At 32.8% G+C, this 23476-nt stretch overlaps 3 protein-coding genes and 1 long non-coding RNA gene across 5 annotated transcripts; 3 read left to right on the top strand and 1 right to left on the bottom strand.

Annotated features, from left to right (window-relative positions):
• The first annotated feature begins 1008 nt into the window (after positions 1–1008).
• On the top strand, positions 1009–2337 carry LOC120328264 (T-box-containing protein 2-like). Its single transcript, XM_039394702.2, has 4 exons — positions 1009–1465; positions 1552–1660; positions 1751–1912; positions 2020–2337. Exons 1-4 carry the CDS (start codon positions 1203–1205, stop codon positions 2335–2337), a joined length of 852 nt encoding a protein of 283 aa, XP_039250636.2. The 5' UTR covers positions 1009–1202.
• A 3071-nt stretch (positions 2338–5408) lies between these two features.
• On the top strand, positions 5409–7035 carry LOC120328263 (T-box transcription factor TBX20-like). Its single transcript, XM_039394701.2, has 4 exons — positions 5409–5691; positions 5778–5886; positions 5982–6143; positions 6251–7035. The coding sequence occupies exons 1-4, from the start codon at positions 5429–5431 to the stop codon at positions 6938–6940; spliced, it is 1224 nt and encodes a 407-aa protein (XP_039250635.2). The 5' UTR covers positions 5409–5428; the 3' UTR covers positions 6941–7035.
• Positions 7036–9645: 2610 nt separating this feature from the next.
• Positions 9646–11243, top strand: LOC120328455 (optomotor-blind protein-like). Its single transcript, XM_039394946.2, has 4 exons — positions 9646–9908; positions 9995–10103; positions 10194–10355; positions 10463–11243. The coding sequence occupies exons 1-4, from the start codon at positions 9646–9648 to the stop codon at positions 11150–11152; spliced, it is 1224 nt and encodes a 407-aa protein (XP_039250880.2). The 3' UTR covers positions 11153–11243.
• Positions 11244–17400: 6157 nt separating this feature from the next.
• On the bottom strand, positions 17401–20210 carry LOC144431437 (uncharacterized). Of its 2 annotated transcripts, none has more exons than XR_013480005.1 (4): positions 19763–20210; positions 19402–19519; positions 18941–19168; positions 17401–18516 (listed from the first exon to the last, which is right to left on the bottom strand). It is a non-coding gene; the product is annotated as an uncharacterized LOC144431437 (long non-coding RNA). The 2 variants fall into 2 exon arrangements; XR_013480006.1 differs by having other exon boundaries at positions 17401–17816.
• Positions 20211–23476: the final 3266 nt, after the last annotated feature.

The following is a 23476-nucleotide window of genomic DNA, read 5'->3' as shown; positions in this document are numbered from 1 at the left end:
ACTTATTTTCTTATCTAAAATTTGATATAATTAATACGTGAGAAATTTTATACAAGTTTGGTGAATGAAACATCGTAGTTTCCAAATTTTGGTATGCATATGATTTTTGAGGCAATAAGGAAAAGAAATAAATGTGATGCGAATAATGCTAAAACTGTAATTTCCTCAGCATATCTATACGTTATCATCACAATAAAAAAATGATTTTTGATCTTAATTTTTTATCTTAATATATTCTTCGTCATAACAAGAGAGCAATGGACGCGAAGGCTCAATAACTAACTACGAGATACTGAAACGTTGCAGGGTATCGAGTTCGCAAAACAAAATCGAAGTACAGCTGTGACGATGATTTAGCAAAACGACACAAATGGCCACTCTAACACAGTACATATAGCCAACGCAAAGTTTTCATTCAAGATCCATGCGCAAGTTTTTTTAATTTAAAATATTTTGATTTTTGAAATTTTGTGCAAAAAAATCAACATCATGCAGTTTATGCAACTTTTAAGACAGCCGCCCTTTATTGAATTTTATTGAAGCCAGATTTTTCTGATGTTAGCATTAAAAAGATTATGGCTTGATAAAATATTCGTTGACCGCATTAAGATATTTAAGTTTATATGGTTAAGTTTATATGGTTCCTCGCGGCTTCCCTTCCCCAGTTGAAATGTATGATCATCTTTTTTTTTCGTATTTTTTGTAAAACTGACTTTTTTACTGGTTGAAGAAAATAAACTTAACTTCACTTGGCACAAATAACCTTGTTCTCCACTAAAATATATTTCAAAGCGTATCAGAATTTCTCATGTCCAAACTGTAAAAAAAAAACTTAAAACTTGACAGAATTTTAAATATCATTATTCCTTGTGATCACAACGCAGAAAAATAGTCACAACAAAAAGATTTACCGACTCAGCATGTTATAGCAATTGTAATGGACTCTTATCAAAGAATTGGTAGTTGTACTGCAGTAGCATGCTGAGATGAGGCAAGGAAAATCTCCCTTGATGAAAAGGAAACGACTGATGTAGATAACCAGATGCTAGTCATTGTAAAATGAAGATAACAATACGCAATATACAGACATGGATGATAAAATAACAATAATGTCATGATGTAATTGGTATATAACTGGATGAAGTTAACTTCGTTTTCATTCATCAGATTTGTGCACAGACCAACGAATACCATTGTAAATAATGTTTCGCTTCCAACAAAATCATCAAAATCAATGGGTGCAAGATCTTACTTCGTGGGGCTATGGTTCTAACTATACAGAGCAACCTGAATCGACATTGGAAGCCACCACTTCAGTAATTCACCCCGATAATAATATGTTGCAATTCCAAGCAACAAACCAACCTAATTTAATAACCAACATGAATGCTCGTCTGTGCGACGAAGAACTTTGGCAAAAGTTTTCTGATGTTGGGACTGAAATGGTATTGACAAAGAAAGGAAGGTAAAAACAGTTGTTATTATTTTCAGATTTGTTTTTAATATATTTCTGTTTTGCATTTTTTTAAGTATATATATTATTTTTTGCAGGAGAATATTTCCAGGCTATCGAGTGAAGTTTTCAGGATTGGATCCGAATGCGCTTTACAACGTGATTCTTGACATCGTCCAGACTGATTCGAACCGATATAGGTTTCAGGTTTGTAATATATAAAAAATCCTCCTAAATAAATTTATAGTAATTTATATTTAATATAATATATTATGATGGAACACTTTATTTCATTAGAGTGGGCAATGGATTGTCGGTGGAAAAGGAGAAATTCCTCATATACAAAACCACTACGTCCATCCAATTTCCGAAGTTACTGGACAAAAATTGATGGAAGAAATTGTATCATTTCATAAAGTCAAGCTTACAAATACTACTGCAAATCGTTCCCAAGATACAGTGAGTAAATAATAATTTTGGTTTTATTCACTAATATCTCAATGTATAAAAAAGTGTAGTAAATATTCTGCACCGTCTTTCATAACGTATTTGCATTATTTTTTCAGATTGTTCTCCATTCAATGCATCGGTATCAAATTCGTGTTCACCTCTCAAGATCAAACAATCAACATAATATTCAAACATTTGAATTTCCACAAACAACTTTCATCACTGTAACAGCTTATCAAAATTCCGAACTTTCTCAACTTAAAATAAAAAACAATCCATATGCTAAAGGATTCCGTGCTGATGGAAAAAGGAAAAACAAAAGAACGTGCTCAAATGAGGATGAATATTTCCATAACGTTTTAGAAACAAAGAAAGTATGCAAATGGGATCAACAACAAGAATTGGAACGTAGCTACAATATTCATGATATATAATTCATCTTTCGCACTGGACAATACAGATTTCTGTTTTCGGTCTCAAGAACATTGCCCACTCAATATCTACAAAAACAATACTCCAACTCACCAGCCTTTACAAATGTATTTCAATTCTCCCAACTCAATTGCGTCGCAGGATTCTGATCATCAAACATTTTACTCTGGCGATTATGCAACAATTAACGAAACACAATCTCCACAAAGTTTGGAAAGAGTCGACCACACCGAGACTTTGTGGAAAGACAACTTGTTAGATGAATTGTGTAATGACAATATTGTATATTATGACGATCCGGGATATGTTTCAGCATCTCCAGCTGAATTTTTAGATAATGATGATGTTTCGAAATTTCTGTTTGGAATTGAATCATGAGTTTTATTTTACAAATACTATACTTTAACTTCCAATATAGTTCCTTTTATTTGAAACTTTTGTAAAATAAATGATCAACCGATAGATATACTACGTGTTCGTTATTCAGATTAGTAGGCGAGTGAAAGTTTTATATGTTGTTAATTAAAACTCAAAATTATTGGGAATCTCAGGGATAGTGGACTTTATGATCAAGCACCAGAAAACAACACTATTGAGTGAAAGAAAACTTTGCTCTAAAAACTGTTACCACACTTTCCAAAGATGAGGTAATATTAATTTTATTTTACAATTTTGCACTAAAGACGAAAGGCAGGAAGAAAGACCAAAATATGTCGTGTTTTTCTTAATATAACCGAATTGATTATTGGAGTTTTCAATTTGATATAAAGCTTACCAGGCTAGAAGGTAATAAAATGATTTTTTATTGTAGACGTTTTTCACCTTTAGACAAAACTATGCAACTTGAATCTGTGCCACAAATACTCACCAGCAAAACTGTCTTGTATGAACCACAGAAGAATAAAAGCGTCATGCTAACTTAGATCAATTATTGAAAGCAAAATATACATAAAAAATTTTCCAGGACCCACTGAAGGTCGTCAAAGTATAAGCCGTCCACAATGCCGTAAATCCAATACATATTCCAAAGTTATGACAGAACAGCATTAAAATCAGGATCCTTTCTATGTGGATTTTTGGAAACTGTCAATTTCGCCTTCAAAAGACAGATTTTCTAAAGTATTTCCGATACGGAGGAAAAATTGTTTTAAAAATAGCAATATCATACTGAGTCAGTGAATCCTTTGATTCAGAAAACTTGCCAGGAATATGTATGGAGAAATAGAAGTGACATCACGCGGCGAATAATTTATTTTTTCTCGTTCTATTTCCAATATGTATGTATATACAGTTCAGGTCTTATAAAATTTATGATGATCACTAAAATTTATGATAAGTAGATTTGAAGAAATCTTAATTTATTTATTTACGAGTTACACACTGCGTATTATAATTTATTTTTTAGTAGGGATAATCAAATTATCTACATTTGTCCTTTCCGTTTAATCAATAACGAGTTTCTTTGGTTAGTAGAAAACAATTGCAATATCATGTTGAGTCGTTAATTCGTTTGTTCTTTTGAAATGAGATAACCGATAACAGTTTGAATAAAAAAAACTCGAGTCTCCTCGACTCTAAATAATGTTGTCTTGGTAACAAGCTTCAAATTTATTGACAAGGATTCATTTATCAAAATTTTTCGAATTTCAATTTCTGAATTCTTCAGGTTAATGACCGTATATTACGCATTATTATCTCTATTATAAAGTTGCAATAAAAACATTATCTGCATTTCACATTGCCGTTCATTCAAGATAGAGTTTCTTTGATCAGTAAATAACAATTGCAATAGCATGCTGAGTCAGTAATTCTTTTGTTATCCTGAAATGAAATGAGACAACCGATAACAGTTTAAATGCGGAAGATGGCTTCTCCCAAATATAAAGAACTTATTTTCTTATCTAAAATTTGATATAATTAATACGTGAGAAATTTTATACAAGTTTGGTGGTTGAAACATCGTAGTTTCCAAATTTTGGTATGCATATGATTTTTGAGGCAATAAGGAAAAGAAATAAATGTGATGCGAATAATGCTAAAACTGTAATTTCCTCAGCATATCTATACGTTATCATCACAATAAAAAAAATGATTTTTGATCTTAATTTTTTATCTCAATATATTCTTCGTCATAACAAGAGAGCAGTGGACGCGAAGGCTCAATAACTAACTACGAGATACTGAAACGTTGCAGGGTATCGAGTTCGCAAAACAAAATCGAAGTACAGCTGTGACGATGATTTAGCAAAACGACACAAATGACCACTCTAACACAGTACATATAGCCAACGCAAAGTTTTCATTCAAGATCCATGCGCAAGTTTTTTTAATTTAAAATATTTTGATTTTTGAAATTTTGTGCAAAAAAATCAACATCATGCAGTTCATGCAACTTTTAAGACAGCCGACCCTTTATTGAATTTTATTGAAGCCAGATTTTTCTGATGTTAGCATTAAAAAGATTATGGCTTGATAAAATATTCGTTGACCGCATTAAGATATTTAAGTTTATATGGTTAAGTTTATATGGTTCCCTTCCCCAGTTGAAATGTATGATCATCTTTTTTCTTCGTATTTTTTGTAAAATTGACTTTTTCACTGGTTGGAAAAAATTGACTTCACTTCAACTTGACTTCACTTGGCACAAATAACCTTGTTCTCCACTAAAATATATTTTAAAGCGTATCAGAATTTCTCATGTCCAAACTGTAAAAAAATAAACTTAAAACTTGATAGAATTTTCAAATATCATTATTCCTTGTGATCGCAACGTAGAAAATTAGTCACAACAAAAAGATTTACCGACTCAGCATGTTATAGCAATTGCAATGGAATAATATCAAAGAATTGGTAGTTGTACTGCAGTACCATGCTGAGATGAGGCAAGGAAAATCTCCCTTGATGAAAAGGAAACGACTGATGTAGATAACCAGATGCTAGTCATTGTAAAATGAAGATAACAATATGCAATATACAGACATGGTTGATAAAATAACAATAATGTCATGATGTAATTGATATATAACTGGATGAAGGTAACTTCGTTTTCATTCATCAGATTTGTGCACAGACCAACGAATACCATTGTGAATAATGTTTCGCTTCCAACAAAATCATCAAAATCAATGGGTGCAAGATCTTACTTCGTGGGGCTATGGTTCTAATTATACAGAGCAACCTGAATCGACATCGAAAGCCACAGCTCCAGTAAATCATCCCAATAATAATATGTTGCAATTCCAAGCAACAAACCCACCTAATTTAATAACCAACATGAATGCTCGTCTGTGCGACGAAGAACTTTGGCAAAAGTTTTCTGATGTTGGAACTGAAATGGTGTTGACAAAGAAAGGAAGGTAAAAACAGTTGTTATTATTTTCAGATTTGTTTTTAATAGATTTCTGTTTTGCATTTTTTTAAGTATATATATTATTTTTTGCAGGAGAATATTTCCAGACTATCGAGTAAAGTTTTCAGGATTGGATCCAAATGCGCTTTACAACGTGATTCTTGACATTGTCCAGATTGATTCGAACCGATATAGGTTTCAGGTTTGTAATTCATAAAAACTTCTTTAAAATAAAGTTATAGTATTTTATATCTAATATAATATATATATTATATTAGAACACTTTATTTTTATTAGAGCGGGCAATGGATTGTCGGTGGAAAAGGAGAAATTCCTCATATACAAAACCACTACGTCCATCTAATTTCCGAAGTTACTGGACAAAAATTGATGGAAGAAATTGTATCATTTCATAAAGTCAAGCTTACAAATACTACTGCAAATCGTTCCCAAGATACAGTGAGTAAATAATAATTTTGGTTTTATTCACTAATATCTCAATGTATAAAAAAGTGTAGTAAATATTCTGCACCGTCTTTCATAACGTATTTGCATTATTTTTTCAGATTGTTCTCCATTCAATGCATCGGTATCAAATTCGTGTTCACCTCTCAAGATCAGACAATCAACATAATATTCAAACATTTGAATTTCCGCAAACAACTTTCATCACTGTAACAGCCTATCAAAATTCCGAACTTTCTCAACTTAAAATAAAAAACAATCCATATGCTAAAGGATTCCGTGCTGATGGAAAAAGGAAAAACAAAAGAACGTGCTCAAATGAGGATGAATATTTCCATAACGTTTTAGAAACAAAGAAAGTATGCAAATGGGATCAACAACAAGAATTGGAACGTAGCTATAATATTCATGATAATTCATCTTTCGCACTGAACAATACAGATTTCTGTTTTCGGTCTCATGAACATTGCCCACTCAATATCTACAAAAACAATACTCCAACTCACCAGCCTTTACAAATGTATTTCAATTCTCCCAACTCAATTGCGTCGCAGGATTCTGATTATCAAACATTTTACTCTGGCGATTATGCAACAATTAACGAAACACAATCTCCACAAAGTTTGGAAAGAGACGACCACACCGAGACTTTGTGGAAAGACAACTTGTTAGATGAATTGTGTAATGACAATATTGTATATTATGACGATCCGGGATATGTTTCAGCATCTCCAGCTGAATTTTTAGATAATGATGATGTTTCGAAATTTCTGTTTGGAATTGAATCATGAGTTTTATTTTACAAATACTATAATTTAACTTCCAATATAGTTCCTTTTATTTGAAACTTTTGTAAAATAAATTATCAACCGATAGATATACTACGTGTTCGTTATTCAGATTAGTAGGCGAGTGAAAGTTTTATATGTTGTTATTTAAAACTCAAAATTAATGGGAATCTCAGGGATAATGGACTTTATGATCAAGCACCAGAAAACAACACTATTGAGTGAAAGAAAACTTTGCTCTAAAAACTGTTACCACCCTTTCCAAAGATGAGGTAATATTAATTTTATTTTACAATTTTGCACTAAAGACGAAAGGCAGGAAGAAAGACCAAAATATGTCGTATTTTTCTTAATATAACCGAATTGATTATTGGAGCTTTCAATTTGAGATAAAGCTTACCAGGCTAGAAGGTAGGAAAATGATTTTTTATTGTAAACGTTTTTCACCTTTAGACAAAACTATGCAACTTGAATCTGTGCCACAAATACTCACCAGCAAAACTGTCTTGTATGAACCACAGAAGAATAAAAGCGTCATGCTAACTTAGATCAATTATTGAAAGCAAAATATACATAAAAAATTTTCCAGGACCCACTGAAGGTCGTCAAAGTATAAGCCGTCCACAATGCCGTAAATCCAATACATATTCCAAAGTTATGACAGAACAGCATTAAAATCAGGATCCTTTCTATGTGGATTTTTGGAAACTGTCAATTTCGCCTTCAAAAGACAGATTTTCTAAAGTATTTCCGATACGGAGGAAAAATTGTTTGATAAGTAAAAATAGCAATATCATACTGAGGTAGTCAATCCTTTGATTCAGAAAGTTTGCCAGGAATATGTATAGAGAAATAGAAGTGACATCACGCGGCGAAGAATTTATTTTTTCTCGTTCTATTTTCAATATTTATGTCTTATAAAATTTATGATGATCACTAAAATTTATGATAAGTAGATTTAAAGAAATCTTAATTTATTTATTTACGAGTTACACACTACGTATTATAATTTATTTTTTTAGTAGGGATAATCAAATTATCTACATTTGTCATTTCCGTTTAATCAATAACGAGTTTCTTTGATTAGTAGAAAACAATTGCAATATCATGTTGAGTCGTTAATTCGTTTGTTCTTTTGAAATGAGATAACCGATAACAGTTTGAATAAAAAAACTCGAGTCTCCTCGACTCTAAATAATGTTGTCTTGGTAACAAGCTTCAAATTTATTGACAAGGATTTATTTATCAAAATTTTTCGAATTTCAATTTCCGAATTCTTCAGGTTAATGACTGTATATTACGCATTATTATCTCTATTATAAAGTTTCAATAAAAAATTTATCTGCATTTCACATTGCCGTTCATTCAGGATAGAGTTTCTTTGATCAGTAAATAACAATTGCAATAGCATGCTGAGTCAGTAATTCTTTTGTTCTCCTGAAATGATATGAGACAACCGATAACAGTTTAAATGCGGAAGATGGCTTCTCCCAATTATAAAGAACTTATTTTCTTATCTAAAATTTGATATAATTAATACGTGAGAAATTTTTTACAAGTTTGGTGAATGAAACATCGTAGTTTCAGAATTTTGGTATGCATATGATTTTTGAGGCAATAAGCAAAAGAAATAAATGTGATGCGATTAATGCTAAAACTGTAATTTCCTCAGCATATCTAAACGTTATCATCACAATAAAAAAATGATTTTTGATCCTAATTTTTTATCTTAATATATTCTTCGTCATAACAAGAGAGCAATGGACGCGAAGGCTCAATAACTAACTACGAGATACTGAAACGTTGCAGGGTATCGAGTTCGCAAAACAAAATCGAAGTACAGCTGTGACGATCATTTAGCAAAACGACACAAATGGCCACTCTAACACAGTACATATAGTCAACGCGAAGTTTTCATTCAAGATCCATGCGCAAGTTTTTTTAATTTAAAATATTTTGATTTTTGAAATTTTGTGCAAAAAAATCAATATCATGCAGTTCATGCAACTTTTAAGACAGCCGACCCTTTATTGAATTTTATTGAAGCCAGATTTTTCTGATGTTAGCATTAAAAAGATTATGGCTTGATAAAATATTCGGTGACCGCATTAAGATATTTAAGTTTATATGGTTAAGTTTATATGGTTCCTCGCGGCTTCCCTTCCCCAGTTGAAATGTATGATCATCTTTTTTCTGCGTATTTTTTGTAAAACTGACTTTTTTACTGGTTGGAAAAAATAAACTTAACTTCACTTGGCACAAATAACCTTGTTCTCCACTAAAATATATTTTAAAGCGTATCAGAATTTCTCATGTCCAAACTGTAAGAAAATAAACTTAAAACTTGACAGAATTTTTAAATATCATTATTCCTTGTGATCACAACGCAGAAAAATAGTCACAACAAAAAGATTTACCGACTCAGCATGTTATAGCAATTGTAATGGACTCTTATCAAAGAATTGGTAGTTGTACTGCAGTAGCATGCTGAGATGAGGCAAGGAAAATCTCTCTTGATGAAAAGGAAACGACTGATGTAGATAACCAGATGCTAGTCATTGTAAAATGAAGATAACAATACGCAATATACAGACATGGATGATAAAATAATAATAATGTCATGATGTAATTGGTATATAACTGGATGAAGTTAACTTCGTTTTCATTCATCAGATTTGTGCACAGACCAACGAATACCATTGTAAAAAATGTTCCGCTTCCAACAAAATCATCAAAATCAATGGGTGCAAGATCTTACTTCGTGGGGCTATGGTTCTAACTATACAGAGCAACCTGAATCGACATTGGAAGCCACCACTTCAGTAATTCATCCAGATAATAATATGTTGCAATTCCAAGCAACAAACCAACCTAATTTAATAACCAACATGAATGCTCGTCTGTGCGACGAAGAACTTTGGCAAAAGTTTTCTGATGTTGGGACTGAAATGGTATTGACAAAGAAAGGAAGGTAAAAACAGTTGTTATTATTTTCAGATTTGTTTTTAATATATTTCTGTTTTGCATTTTTTTAAGTAGATATATTATTTTTTGCAGGAGAATATTTCCAGGCTATCGAGTAAAGTTTTCAGGATTGGATCCAAATGCGCTTTACAACGTGATTCTTGACATCGTCCAGATTGATTCGAACCGATATAGGTTTCAGGTTTGTAATATATAAAAAATTCTCCTAAATAAATTTATAGTAATTTATATTTAATATAATATATTATGGTGGAACACTTTATTTCATTAGAGTGGGCAATGGATTGTCGGTGGAAAAGGAGAAATTCCTCATATACAAAACCAATACGTCCATCCAATTTCCGAAGTTACTGGACAAAAATTGATGGAAGAAATTGTATCATTTCATAAAGTCAAGCTTACAAATACTACTGCAAATCGTTCCCAAGATACAGTGAGTAAATAATAATTTTGGTTTTATTCACTAATATCTCAATGTATAAAAAAGTGTAGTAAATATTTTGCACCGTCTTTCATAACGTATTTGCATTATTTTTTCAGATTGTTCTCCATTCAATGCATCGGTATCAAATTCGTGTTCACCTCTCAAGATCAGACAATCAACATAATATTCAAACATTTGAATTTCCACAAACAACTTTCATCACTGTAACAGCTTATCAAAATTCCAAACTTTCTCAACTTAAAATAAAAAACAATCCATATGCTAAAAGATTCCGTGCTGATGGAAAAAGGAAAAACAAAAGAACTTGCTCAAATGAGGATGAATATTTCCATAACGTTTTAGAAACAAAGAAAGTATGCAAATGGGATCAACAACAAGAATTGGAACGTAGCTACAATATTCATGATAATTCATCTTTCGCACTGAACAATTCAGATTTCTGTTTTCGGTCTCAAGAACATTGCCCACTCAATATCTACAAAAACATAACTCCAACTCACCAGCCTTTACAAAAGTATTTCAATTCTCCCAACTCAATTGCGTCGCAGGATTCTGATCATCAAACATTTTACTCTGGCGATTATGCAACAATTAACGAAACACAATCTCCACAAAGTTTGGAAAGAGTCGACCACACCGAGACTTTGTGGAAAGACAACTTGTTAGATGAATTGTGTAATGACAATATTGTATATTATGACGATCCGGGATATGTTTCAGCATCTCCAGCTGAATTTTTAGATAATGATGATGTTTCGAAATTTCTGTTTGGAATTGAATCATGAGTTTTATTTTACAAAAACTATAATTTAACTTCCAATATAGTTCCTTTTATTTGAAACTTTTGTAAAATAAATGATCAACCGATAGATATACTACGTGTTCGATATTCAGATTAGTAGGCGAGTGAAAGTTTTATATGTTGTTAATTAAAACTCAAAATTAATGGGAATCTCAGGGATAGTGGACTTTATGATCAAGCATCAGAAAACAACACTATTGAGTGAAAGAAAACTTTGCTCTAAAAACTGTTACCACCCTTTCCAAGGATGAGGTAATATTAATTTTATTTTACAATTTTGCACTAAAGACGAAAGGCAGGAAGAAAGACCAAAATATGTCGTATTTTTCTTAATATAACCGAATTGATTATTGGAGCTTTCAATTTGAGATAAAGCTTACCAGGCTAGAAGGTAGGAAAATGCTTTTTTATTGTAAACGTTTTTCACCTTTAGACAAAACTATGCAACTTGAATCTGTGCCACAAATACTCACCAGCAAAACTGTCTTGTATGAACCACAGAAGAATAAAAGCGTCATGCTAACTTAGATCAATTATTGAAAGCAAAATATACATAAAAAATTTTCCAGGACCCACTGAAGGTCGTCAAAGTATAAGCCGTCCACAATGCTGTAAATCCAATACATATTCCAAAGTTATGACAGAACAGCATTAAAATCAGGATCCTTTCTATGTGGATTTTTGGAAACTGTCAATTTCTCCTCCAAAAAACAGATTTTCTAAAGTATTTCCGATACGGAGGAAAAATTGTTTGATAAGTAAAAATAGCAATATCATACTGAGTCAGTCAATCCTTTGATTCAGAAAGTTTGCCAGGAATATGTATAGATAAATAGAAGTGACATCACGCGGCGAAGAATTTATTTTTTCTCGTTCTATTTTCAATATTTATGTCTTATAAAATTTATGATGATCACTAAAACTTATGATAAGTAGATTTGAAGAAATCTTAATTTATTTATTTACGAGTTACACACTACGTATTATAATTTATTTTTCAGTAGGGATAATCAAATTATCTACATTTGTCATTTCCGTTTAATCAATAACGAGTTTCTTTGATTAGTAGGAAACAATTGCAATATCATGTTGAGTCGTTAATTCGTTTGTTCTTTTGAAATGAGATAACCGATAACAGTTTGAATAAAAAAACTCGAGTCTCCTCGACTCTAAATAATGTTGTCTTGGTAACAAGCTTCAAATTTATTGACAAGGATTTATTTATCAAAATTTTTCGAATTCCAATTTCCGAATTCTTCATGTTAATGACTGTATATTACGCATTATTATCTCTATTATAAAGTTGCGATAATGAAATTATCTGCATTTCACATTGCCGTTCATTCAAGATAGAGTTTCTTTGATTAGTAAATAACAATTGCAATAGCATGCTGAGTCAGAAATTTTTTTGTTCTCCTGAAATGATTTGAGACAACCGATAACAGTGTAAATGCGGGAGATGGCTTCTCCCAAATATAACAAACTTCTTTTCTCATCTAAAATTTGATATAATTAATACGTGAGAAATTTTATACAAGTTTGGTGAATGAAACATCGTAGTTTCCAAATTTTGTTATGCATATGATTTTTGAGGCAATAAGGAAATTAAATATATGTGATGCGAATAATGCTACAACTGTAATTTCCTCAGCATATCTATACGTTATCATCACAATAAAAAAATGATTTTTGAACTTAATATTTTATCTTAATATATTCTTCGTTCATAACAAGAGAGCAGTGGACGCGAAGGCTCAACAACTAACTACGAGGTACCAGCTGTGACGATGATTTAGCAATACGATACAAATGGCCACTCTAACACAGTACATATAGCCAGTGGTAGGATTCAAATTTTTGTCAGTCGGTTCCATCATACAAATGTCATATTTTCAGGCGGTTTTGTTACAAAAGGTCATGTAATGCTAACCGGTTCGCTGAACTCATAAAATTCCTTGAGACGGTTCTATAGAACCATTGCGAACCGGCTGAATCCCACTACTGCATATAGCCAACGTGAAGTTTTCATTCAATATCCCTGCGCAAATTTTTTTAATTTAACATATTTTGGTCATTGAAATTTTGTGCAAAAAAATAACATCATGGAGTTTTTGCAACTTATAAGACAGCCAACCCTTTATTGAACTTTATTAATGCCAGATTTTTCTGATGTTAGCATTAAAAAGATTATGTCTTGATAAAATATTCGTTGACCGCATTAAGATATTGAAGCTTTCTTTATATGAGTTTATATGGTTCCTCGCGGCTTCCCTTCCCAAGTTGAAATGTATGATTATCTTTTTTCTTCGTATTTTCTATAAACTGACTTTTTTACTGGTTGGAAAAAATAAACTTGACGTCACTTGGCACAAATAACCTTGTTCTCCACTAAAATATATTTTAAAGCGTATCAGAATTTCTCATGTCCCAACTGTGAAAAAATAAAACTTAAAACTTGATAGAATTTTCAAATATCATTATTCCTTGTAATCACAACGTAGAAAATTTGTCACAACAAATAGATTTACCGACTCAGCATGTTATAGCAATTGTAATCGAATCTTATCAAAGAATTGGTAGTTGTAGAGCAGTACCATGCTGAGGTGAGGCAAGGAAAATCTCCCTTGATGAAAAGGAAACGACTGATGTAGATAACCAGATGCTAGTCATTGTAAAATGAAGATAACAATACGCAATACGCAATGGATGATTAAATAACAGTAATGTCATGATGTAATTGGTATATAACTGGATGAAGTTAACTTCGTTTTCAATCATCAGATTTGTGCACAGACCAACGAATACCATTGTGAATAATGTTTCGCTTCCAACAAAATCATCAAAATCAATGGGTGCAAGATCCACCTTCGTGGGGCTATGGTTCTGATTATACAGAGCAACCTGAATCGACATCGGAAGCCACAGCTCCAGTAAATCATCCCAATAATAATATGTTGCAATTTCAAGCAACAAACCCACCTAATTTGATATTGGAACTGAAATGGTGTTGACAAAGAAAGGAAGGTAAAAACAGTTGTTATTATTTTCAGATTTGTTTTTAATAGATTTCTGTTTTGCATTTTTTTAAGTATATATATTATTTTTTGCAGGAGAATATTTCCAGGCTATGGAGTAAAGTTTTCAGGATTGGATCCAAATGCGCTTTACAACGCGATTCTTGACATTGTCCAGATTGATTCGAACCGATATAGGTTTCAGGTTTGTAATTCTTAAAAAATTCTTTAAAATAAATTTATAGTGTTTTATATTTAATATAATATGTTATAATGGAACATTTTATTTCATCAGAGCGGGCAATGAATTGTCGGTGGGAAAGGAGAAATTCCCCATATACAAAACCACTACGTCCATCCAATTTCCGAAGTTACTGGACAAAAATTGATGGAAGAAATTGTATCATTTCATAAAGTCAAGCTTACAAATACTACTGCAAATCGTTCCCAAGATACAGTGAGTAAATAATAATTTTGGTTTTATTCACTAATATCTCAATGTATAAAAAAGTGTAGTAAATATTCTGCACCGCCTTTCATATCGTATTTGCATTATTTTTTCAGATTGTTCTCCATTCAATGCATCGGTATCAAATTCGTATTCACCTCTCAAAATCAGACAATCAACATAATATTCAAACATTTGAATTTCCACAAACAACTTTCATCACTATAACAGCTTATCAAAATTCCGAACTTTCTCAACTTAAAATAAAAAAAACAATCCATATGCTAAAGGACTCCGTGCTGATGGAAAACGGAAAACAAAACACGTGCTCAAATGAGGATGAACATTTCCATAACGTTTTAGAAACAAAGAAAGTACGCAAATGGGATCAACAACAAGAATTGCAACGTAGCTACAATATTCATTAAAATTCATCTGTTGCAGTGGACAATACAGATTTCTGTTTTCGGTCGCAAGAACATTGCCCACTCAATATCTACAAAAACAATACTCCAACTCACCAGCCTTTACAAATGTATTTTAATCCTCCCAACTCAATTGCGTCGCAGGATTATGATCATCAAACACTTTACTCTGGCGATTCTGCAACAATTTACGAAACACAATTTCCACAAAGTTTGGAAAGAGTCGACCACACCGAGACTTTGTGGAAAGACAACTTGTTTGATGAATTGTGTAATGACACCATTGTATATTATGACGATCCGGGATATGTTTCAGCATCTCCAGCTGAATTTTTAGGTAATGATGATGTTTCGAAATTTCTGTTTGGAATCGAATCATGAGTTTTATTTTACAAATACTATAATTTAACTTCCAATATAGTTCCTTTTATTTGAAACTTTTGTAAAATAAATGATTAAACGATAGATATACTACGTGTTCCTTATTCCGATTAGTAGGCGAGTGAAAGTTTTAGATATATGTTGTTAATTAAAACTTTCCTATTCTCAAAATCATTGGGAATTTCAGGAATAGTGGTCTTCATGCTCAAGCTCCTGAAAACCAGACATTTAAGTGAAAGAGAACTTAGCTCTAAAAACTGATACTACCCTTTCAAAAGATGAGGTAACATTTAATTTTATTTTACAATTTTGCACTAAAGACGAAAGGCAGAAAGAAAGACCAAAATATGTCGTATTTTTTAATATAACCGGCTTGATTATTGAAGCTTTCAATTTGATATAAAGCTTACCAGACTAGAAAATAGAAAAATGATTTTTTACTGTAGACGTTCTTCGCCTTTAGACAAAACTATGCAACTTGAATCGATGCCACAAATACTCACCAGCCAAACTATCTTGTATGAACCACAGAAGAATAAAAGCGTCATGCTAACTTAAATCAATTATTTAGAACAAAATCTACATGAAATTTTTTCCAGGACCCACTGAAGGTCGTCAATGTATAAGCCGTCCACAATGCCGTAAATACAATACATATTCTAAAGTTATGACAGAACAGCATTAAAATCAGGATCCTTTCTATGTGGATTTTTTGCAACTGTCAATTTCGCCTTCAAAAGACAGATTTTCTAAAGTGTTTCCGATATGGAGGAACGATTGTTTGATAAGTAAAATAGCAAAATCATACTGAGTCAGTGAATCCATTGATTCAGAAAATTTGCCAGGAATATGTATAGAGAAATATAAGTGACATCACGCGGCGAATAATTTATTTTTTCTCGTTCTATTTCCAATATGTATGTATATACAGTTCAGGTCTTATAAAATTTATGATGATCACTAAAACTTATGATAAGTAGATTTGAAGAAATCTTCATTTATTTATTTACGAGTTACACACTACGTATTATAATTTTTATTTTTTAGTAGGGATAATCAAATTATCTACATTTGTCATATCCATTTAATCAATAACGAGTTCCTTCGATTAGTAGAAAACAATTGCAATACCACGTTGAGTAGTTAATTCGTTTGTTCTTTTGAAATGGGATAACCGATAACAGTTTGAACAAAAAAGAAAAACTCGAGTCTTCTCGACTCTAAATAATGCTGTCTCGGTAACAAGCTTTAAATTTGTTGACAAGGGCGTTTGAGTGGATTCATTTATCAACATTTTTCGAATTTCAATTTCCGAATTCTTCATGTTAATGACTGTATATTACGCAATATTATCTCTATTATAAAGTTGCGATAATAAAATTATCTGCATTTCACATTGCCGTTCATTCAAGATAGAGTTTCTTTGATTAGTAAATAACAATTGCAGTAGCCTGCTGAGTCAGTAATTCTTTTGTTCTCCTGAAATGATATGAGACAACCGAAAACAGTTTAAATGCGAAAGATGGCTTCTCCCAATAATAACGAATTTCTTTTCTCATCTAAAATTTGATATAATGAATACGTGAGAAATTTTATACAAGTTTGGTGAATGAAACATCGTGTTTTCCAAATTTTGGTATGCATATGATTTTTGAGGCAATAAGGAAAAGAAATACATGTGATGCGAATAATGCTAAAACTGTAATTTTCTCAGCATATCTATACGTTATCATCACAATAAAAAAATGATTTTTGATGTTATTATTTTATTCTAATATATTCTTCGTCATAACAAGAGAGCAATGGACACGACGACTCAATAACTAACTACGAGATACTGAAATGTTGCAGGGTATCGAGTTCGCAAAACAAAATCGAAGTAGCCTACAGCTGTGACGATGATTTAGCAAAACGATGCAAACGGCCACTCTAACACAGTACATATAGCCAAGGCGAAGTTTTCATTCAATATCCCTGCGCAAGTTTTTTTAATTAAACATATTTTGGTCAATAAAATTTTGTGCAAAAAAATCAACATCATGGAGTTTATGCAACTTTTATGACAGCCGACCCGTTATTGAATTTTATTGAGGCCAGATTTTTCTGATGTTAGCATTAAAAAGATTATGTCTTGATAAAATATTCGTTGACCGCATTAAAATGAAGCTTCCTTTATATTACTTTAATTACTAATGTGATTAAACACTGAATATCGAGTTATGTTAATAGTGGTATTGATGTTTTTTAAGGCTTTGGGAGTGGTTCTTAGCTGGGGTAAAAAGGCAATTTAGGTTTTCTTACGTGGACATTGCTACATATTTCATTTTCTTTGCTTCTTTTCAATCAACTGGAGCACCGATGGATTCCCAGCCCCGCGACCTGCAAAATATGCATCTTTTGAACTGAAAATCTTTCGTCGATTCATTCGATATTTAGGGTGAGGCCCTACGGGCATAACTGAAGATTTTGAAGGGGGGTCTGAAAATTTCAACTGACAAGTTAGACCAAAACACCTAGCAGGTCTGATCGCAAATGTTAGTTTATAATAGTCCCGATGGTCTAACTCTAAAATGTGTTTCAAGCAGTGGCGGCGCGTCAATAGGGCCAACCGGGGCAATGCCCCGGTTGTTTTTTCGGTATAATAAAAAATATTCGAAAAATACCTCAATATCGGTTGCACAGACTGTCTACACTAGCCACTAACTATTCTCCCGACATGGTTCATTCTTCGCTCGCAAAGCCTTCGCCGAACGTCGACGGGGCGACGCCGATTTTGCCCCGGTTGCTCATTGTATATCGTATTCTCTCTTTTATCTTCCACTCGCCGCGTTTGTCTCGTTTGTTTTCTGTTTCTTTTACTAAATGATCGGGGCTAGCCCCGAAATTATGACGACACAATGCCGACGTTTCTTACAACAACGTGTTGACATATTCACGCATTCCTTCTCGTTCGTTGGTTGCTTGAGGAGTTGATAGTTTCCTCGCCTTCGTTTTCGTCGCTTATCTTTGCATTAACTTTCCTTTCTTCATAGTAACGTTTTAAACCTTATTTTAGGTTTTGTCTGCTTTCCCGAAGTTTCTGTTAATATGTCATTGTATTTATCTGGGTAAATATTGTCTTTTCTTTTGAAAGAGGTTTCAAAATAAACTATGTCTATATTTATTAATCCCTTGACTTGGACCGGTTTTAAAGACACTTTCTTATCGTCAAAAATTGTCGCTTTTGCCGATTGGTTGTTACCGATGGAATGGTTTTTATACTCATATACTTTTATACCCTGTCCCCGTAGATGGGGGTGACTTGGTCCCGCAATAGCTTGCCCCGGTTGTCAAAATGACCACGCGCCGCCACTGGTTTCAAGCCACGAAAAATTTATATGTATGATATAGTAAAATAATTTAGAAGACTTTTATCTTACATTTAAAGGGGGATCTGACAGATGTTTGGTCTAATATGGTATCCTAATATCTAATATGGTATTAAAAATCCTTGAGCTAATCACCTGTTGTAGACTTCCAATGTGTAAAATATATTATGAAATTTCAGCTGATCTACTGCAGTCTTTTGTCTCCAGATGTTTCAGAGAGTAGTAGTAGATTTCCGTTTTTGAGGGAAGCCACGTCAGTAGTGCTGTTGCATATGTCAAAAATGTATTTTGCAGTTTGCAAAATTTGGCAGTTGCTTCAAATTCAGACATTTCCGAAATCCTAGCAACAGATGCAGGAAGAACCTACAAAGAAAAATTTCCCCGGGTCATCTATTATTAATGACCTGAATACTGTTGGTAATTTTAGAAATAATAATCATGATCCAAGTATTTAAATGCTCAATAGGAGATAGATCTAATAAAAAAATACAAATGAATTAATATTCAAAACCATTCTTTGTGCTATACCGGTGCTTAATATTTAACAGACATTTTTATTAAGCTATTGAGTTAAACATGTTGGTCTGTTAGTTTACATGGCTGTTTCAAATGTTTTTTCAGACATATCTCCATAAATTCCCTCTAGATATGTTTCCATGCCAAAACCCCATCTGGTGACGAGAAATCATTCTTCAAAAGTGAGTTTCGAGACGTCTGCAAAAAATTATATTTTAGTTACGGTATATAAATATATATATATATTAGTTACGGTAAATAAATCGCCCACAACAATTGAACCTTGTCTACTATCTAAGCATGTATGTGTTTATATATAAGTATAACAGCCACTTTGACGCACATGATAACACTTACTTGGTTAGTCCCTGAACTCGTAATAGTACTAAAATAAGGGAATAGAAATAAAATTATGGCCTAACCCTAACGTGGTACACATACTACGTTCCGGTGTCCTCATTTCTTGGTACGCATACTTCAGGAGTACGGAAACTTGACTGTAATCACATATATCTTAATCTTCGTTCTAGCTGCTGTGTTTCTTCAATTGTTTTCGTATCCCATGAGTTCTATTGTCCATGATGATGATGATGATGATGGAAATAAATTTCAGCTACTTGCATGTGTTGAGATAGCCTTTGTATAATCATTGACTTTCAAAAAGTTATTTATAGATTGGTTTGATTAATTTCTTGAGCAGAGCCTTGTGTTTAAGGCTTGCATTGTTACCAGAAATTGCTGCTCTACCTATAGATTCCAGATTGTTGTCACATTCACAAAAGCTGCAGTGCGCAAATCACTAGCCTTTGTTTTGTTTGACGCCGTTGAATTCTTTCTCATAATCATCAGGGCAAATTTTTTACGTTTACTCATTTTATCTCTTATGAAGTTCAAGATCTAAACTAAATTCAAAGTTTAATTTACTGGTATATTCATTCATAAGGTCAAAAATAAGGACACACGTCAAAATAAAGATGTTTCTTAGAAATAAGGACAAAAATAATTTCTGAAACAAAACCCTTCAAAATAAGGACAAATTCTAAAACTAAGGACGTTATGGCAGCCCTGATTATAGGTCAGGTGGAGAAAAAACTTCTGTAAAAGCTACAATACTTGAGATGGAGTGAGACCAAAAGGCTGTGCTACTAAGCGTATTTTTTTTATATAAACTGCAAAGTATTCATTTTTGTCACCACTTTACCTACATCTGACTGACATTTTTTGCAATGCATCGCATTTTTGATACCTTGCTTTCTTTCGACAAGGAAGTTGTCACATCATCCTGGTCATTTGCAGGATAGACTGTGTCTTCATTTTCCCAATTATTTGTTTATTTTTATCAAATTCTCCACGTCCTTCAGCAAATATTTCTTTTTTTTTTTTTTTTTTTTTTTTTTTTTTTTTTATATTTCTTGAGGAAAATTAAAACAGTTGGATAAACAATTATTAATACATATCAAACCCAGTGATGATAATCCATTTTTCGTCATATATCCGTTTGTATTGAAGATTGTCCATATTTCGTCATAAATATAGCATTTTTATGTACATATATAATTAATTATTTTATTTTAGCATGGAAAAAGAGAAGGTTTCAAAAAATTAGACAGAAAATTCAAAAACCTATCATGCTACTAGATTTTCATTTAATCTGTCTATGTTATGCATTATTATGTTATGCATTCAGCAAATATTTCGATCACTCATCAATGAACAGGGCGAGTTTGCGAGCTGTGATGCAGAAGCGTCGTCGTCATTAAGCATCTTGTCAGAACTAAACCGACCGTGACGCCCGCCACTTGGAGGTGCAACATCGCCTTCGTTTGGATAGGATAGGATAGGATTTACATATTTATCCCGGGGGAGAGGAAAGCCGATAAGACGGCTTATCCATATGGCGACCCACGGCCTCTCGTCCGGTTACCATTCCAAGTCGGGTATGGGATTAGCTATATTGTTTGTTTTCGGAAGCATGGACTTGGTGGTGGAGGAAGCCGTAACCGACCAGCGGTTACGTGAACCACCCAACGACGGCGAGGAGTCCAGCAATCCTCTCGCACATAACCATCCCTGCATGGGATTCGAACCTGCGAACCCACGCAGAGTAATTAGAGGTGCGGTGGCGAGCGTATTCCTAACGCTTAGCCCGTTGAGCCACACCGCCGCGCGTTTGTTTATTATATGGCGCGCGGAGTTGGACATCTAGTAGTAGCAAAGTAGTAGTATATATTTACGGTAGTATATATTTACGATACATCTTTCATACAGTACACACCAATTATTCAAGTTCTTGTACAATCCTTTTGACCATTTTCTATTTTCTCATTAGGCAGCAATTTTTTACATTACGAAGCATATCTTATATATATTTCGGGAAGTTTTGTCGTTGATACAAGTTAGTTGCGCGGGTTAATATTCCCCTTCCCGAAGTCTCTGTCGAGTGAGTCAAAAAACTGTTTTTATCAAGTCACATGATCATATCGGTGAGCGATTTATGTCTTGCTTTAGTTATATACATGCAAATGAAACAACGACAAAAACAGCTAAAAGATATATAGCACTATTTTTTCATTGTCGATATTTTTTATCAGAGGAATGTTTTTCTTTCGTGATTTTCGATCCAAGTAATCATAACACTGACAGCTAGAAAATTTCCGGATATATTCCCATATTTTAATTCCGACTACCACTCACATTTCTTGTTTTTATTTGTGGAGAATGATTTTCGGGTTTATTCTGCTATTGCAGTATTGGGTTTATTCTGCTATTACAGACATTTGCGATAACGTACCACAGGGCTTAAGTAGGCCTTGGCATTACATGTCATCGACGAAATTAGTCAACAACTAGTTCATATTAACTGTTTTAACAGATTTTAAACCGGTAACCTCAGACGGTCAGAACTTGAGTTAGTCTATAATACATTTTTTATCATTGTCAAATACGGTACGGGTACGGTCCGTATGTTTCTGATGATACGGTACTTCGTGAACTTCGCAACCACAATTTTCTGAATTTTAGGCATTGGGTTTAATACCGGCTCACCGTTAACCCCGTACCGGTAGTGCAGTAAACTAATTAATATTGGAAAATGAAGTGCCGATATTGTGAAATATTGGGTCCAATTTCACTAACTGGATTTTTATCCTTGATCTGACATTTTTCCATCCATAGTCAGATAGTTCTGCAGTCAATACCGGTACCGTACTGGTATGCATTAGGTACATAAAACTGAAATGTTTTGAAGTTTTTAGTAACGACCTTATGATGTTCCAAATCGATTACAAGTGAAAAAAGACCAATAATTCAAATCCAGAAATCGATGACTGTAAAACCCAAAAATAGGAATCTTTAACTAAGGAATAAAGCATTTTAAATAAAAATAAAATGGATGATAGTCTGGAACTCCAGAAATATCCCAAACACATTTGAAATCATATTTTTAATTATGAAATATCAAATATATTCTATTCTGAATTAGTCTAGGTCCTATTCAACAAAAGAACATAAAAATATGAGTCAATATATTTTTCACCAAGTTTGAATTTGATATTGCAGGAAAGTAAAATAAATCATGATTTGATTAGTTCTCTATTTTCTCAATTTTAGGAAATAAAATGAAAGCTTATTCGATTGCTCTTCAAGATTTTAATTGCTTGGTTGGAATGATATTTTTTCAAATGAAACTTGTAAACCTAAATAATTTCGAATTAGGGAGATCAAATTCATTTTGAGCATCTCTGATATATATAAATCAATTGTTTTAACTTGGAATACAGCATGGCAATCCAAATTCCAAGATGTCCCAACATATTTGGTTCAATATAGCAAACACTTCATTTGTCTCTGAAATGAGGGAGCGTCTGACACGATGGCGGATGAGTCAGATTGCCCCAAGCTTGTCTCGATAACAATCTGAATTTATTGCGGATGTCACATGACAAAAATTTTTGCTGTTGTTTTTTTGCTAAAAACTCTGGAATGCTATGGTGAAATTTTTTTCCCTTCCCTAAATCGTATTTTTTGTTTCTGAGAAATCCAATCTTTACGTTTTAAGATTGTGCTTATGTTTTGCGGTGATATTGGTTTACCGATTTTTTGTAGTAGTGTGGTTCAGTCATTTAACCTTTGCTTGCTAGTCATTTTGTTAGTAGC

The sequence above is a fragment of the Styela clava genome, chromosome 13, assembly GCF_964204865.1.
Source record: "Styela clava chromosome 13, kaStyClav1.hap1.2, whole genome shotgun sequence".
Taxonomy (NCBI): Eukaryota; Metazoa; Chordata; class Ascidiacea; order Stolidobranchia; family Styelidae; genus Styela; species Styela clava.
The sequence above is the reverse complement of the archived record's forward strand: the minus strand, read 5'-3'. Positions and strand labels throughout refer to the sequence as shown.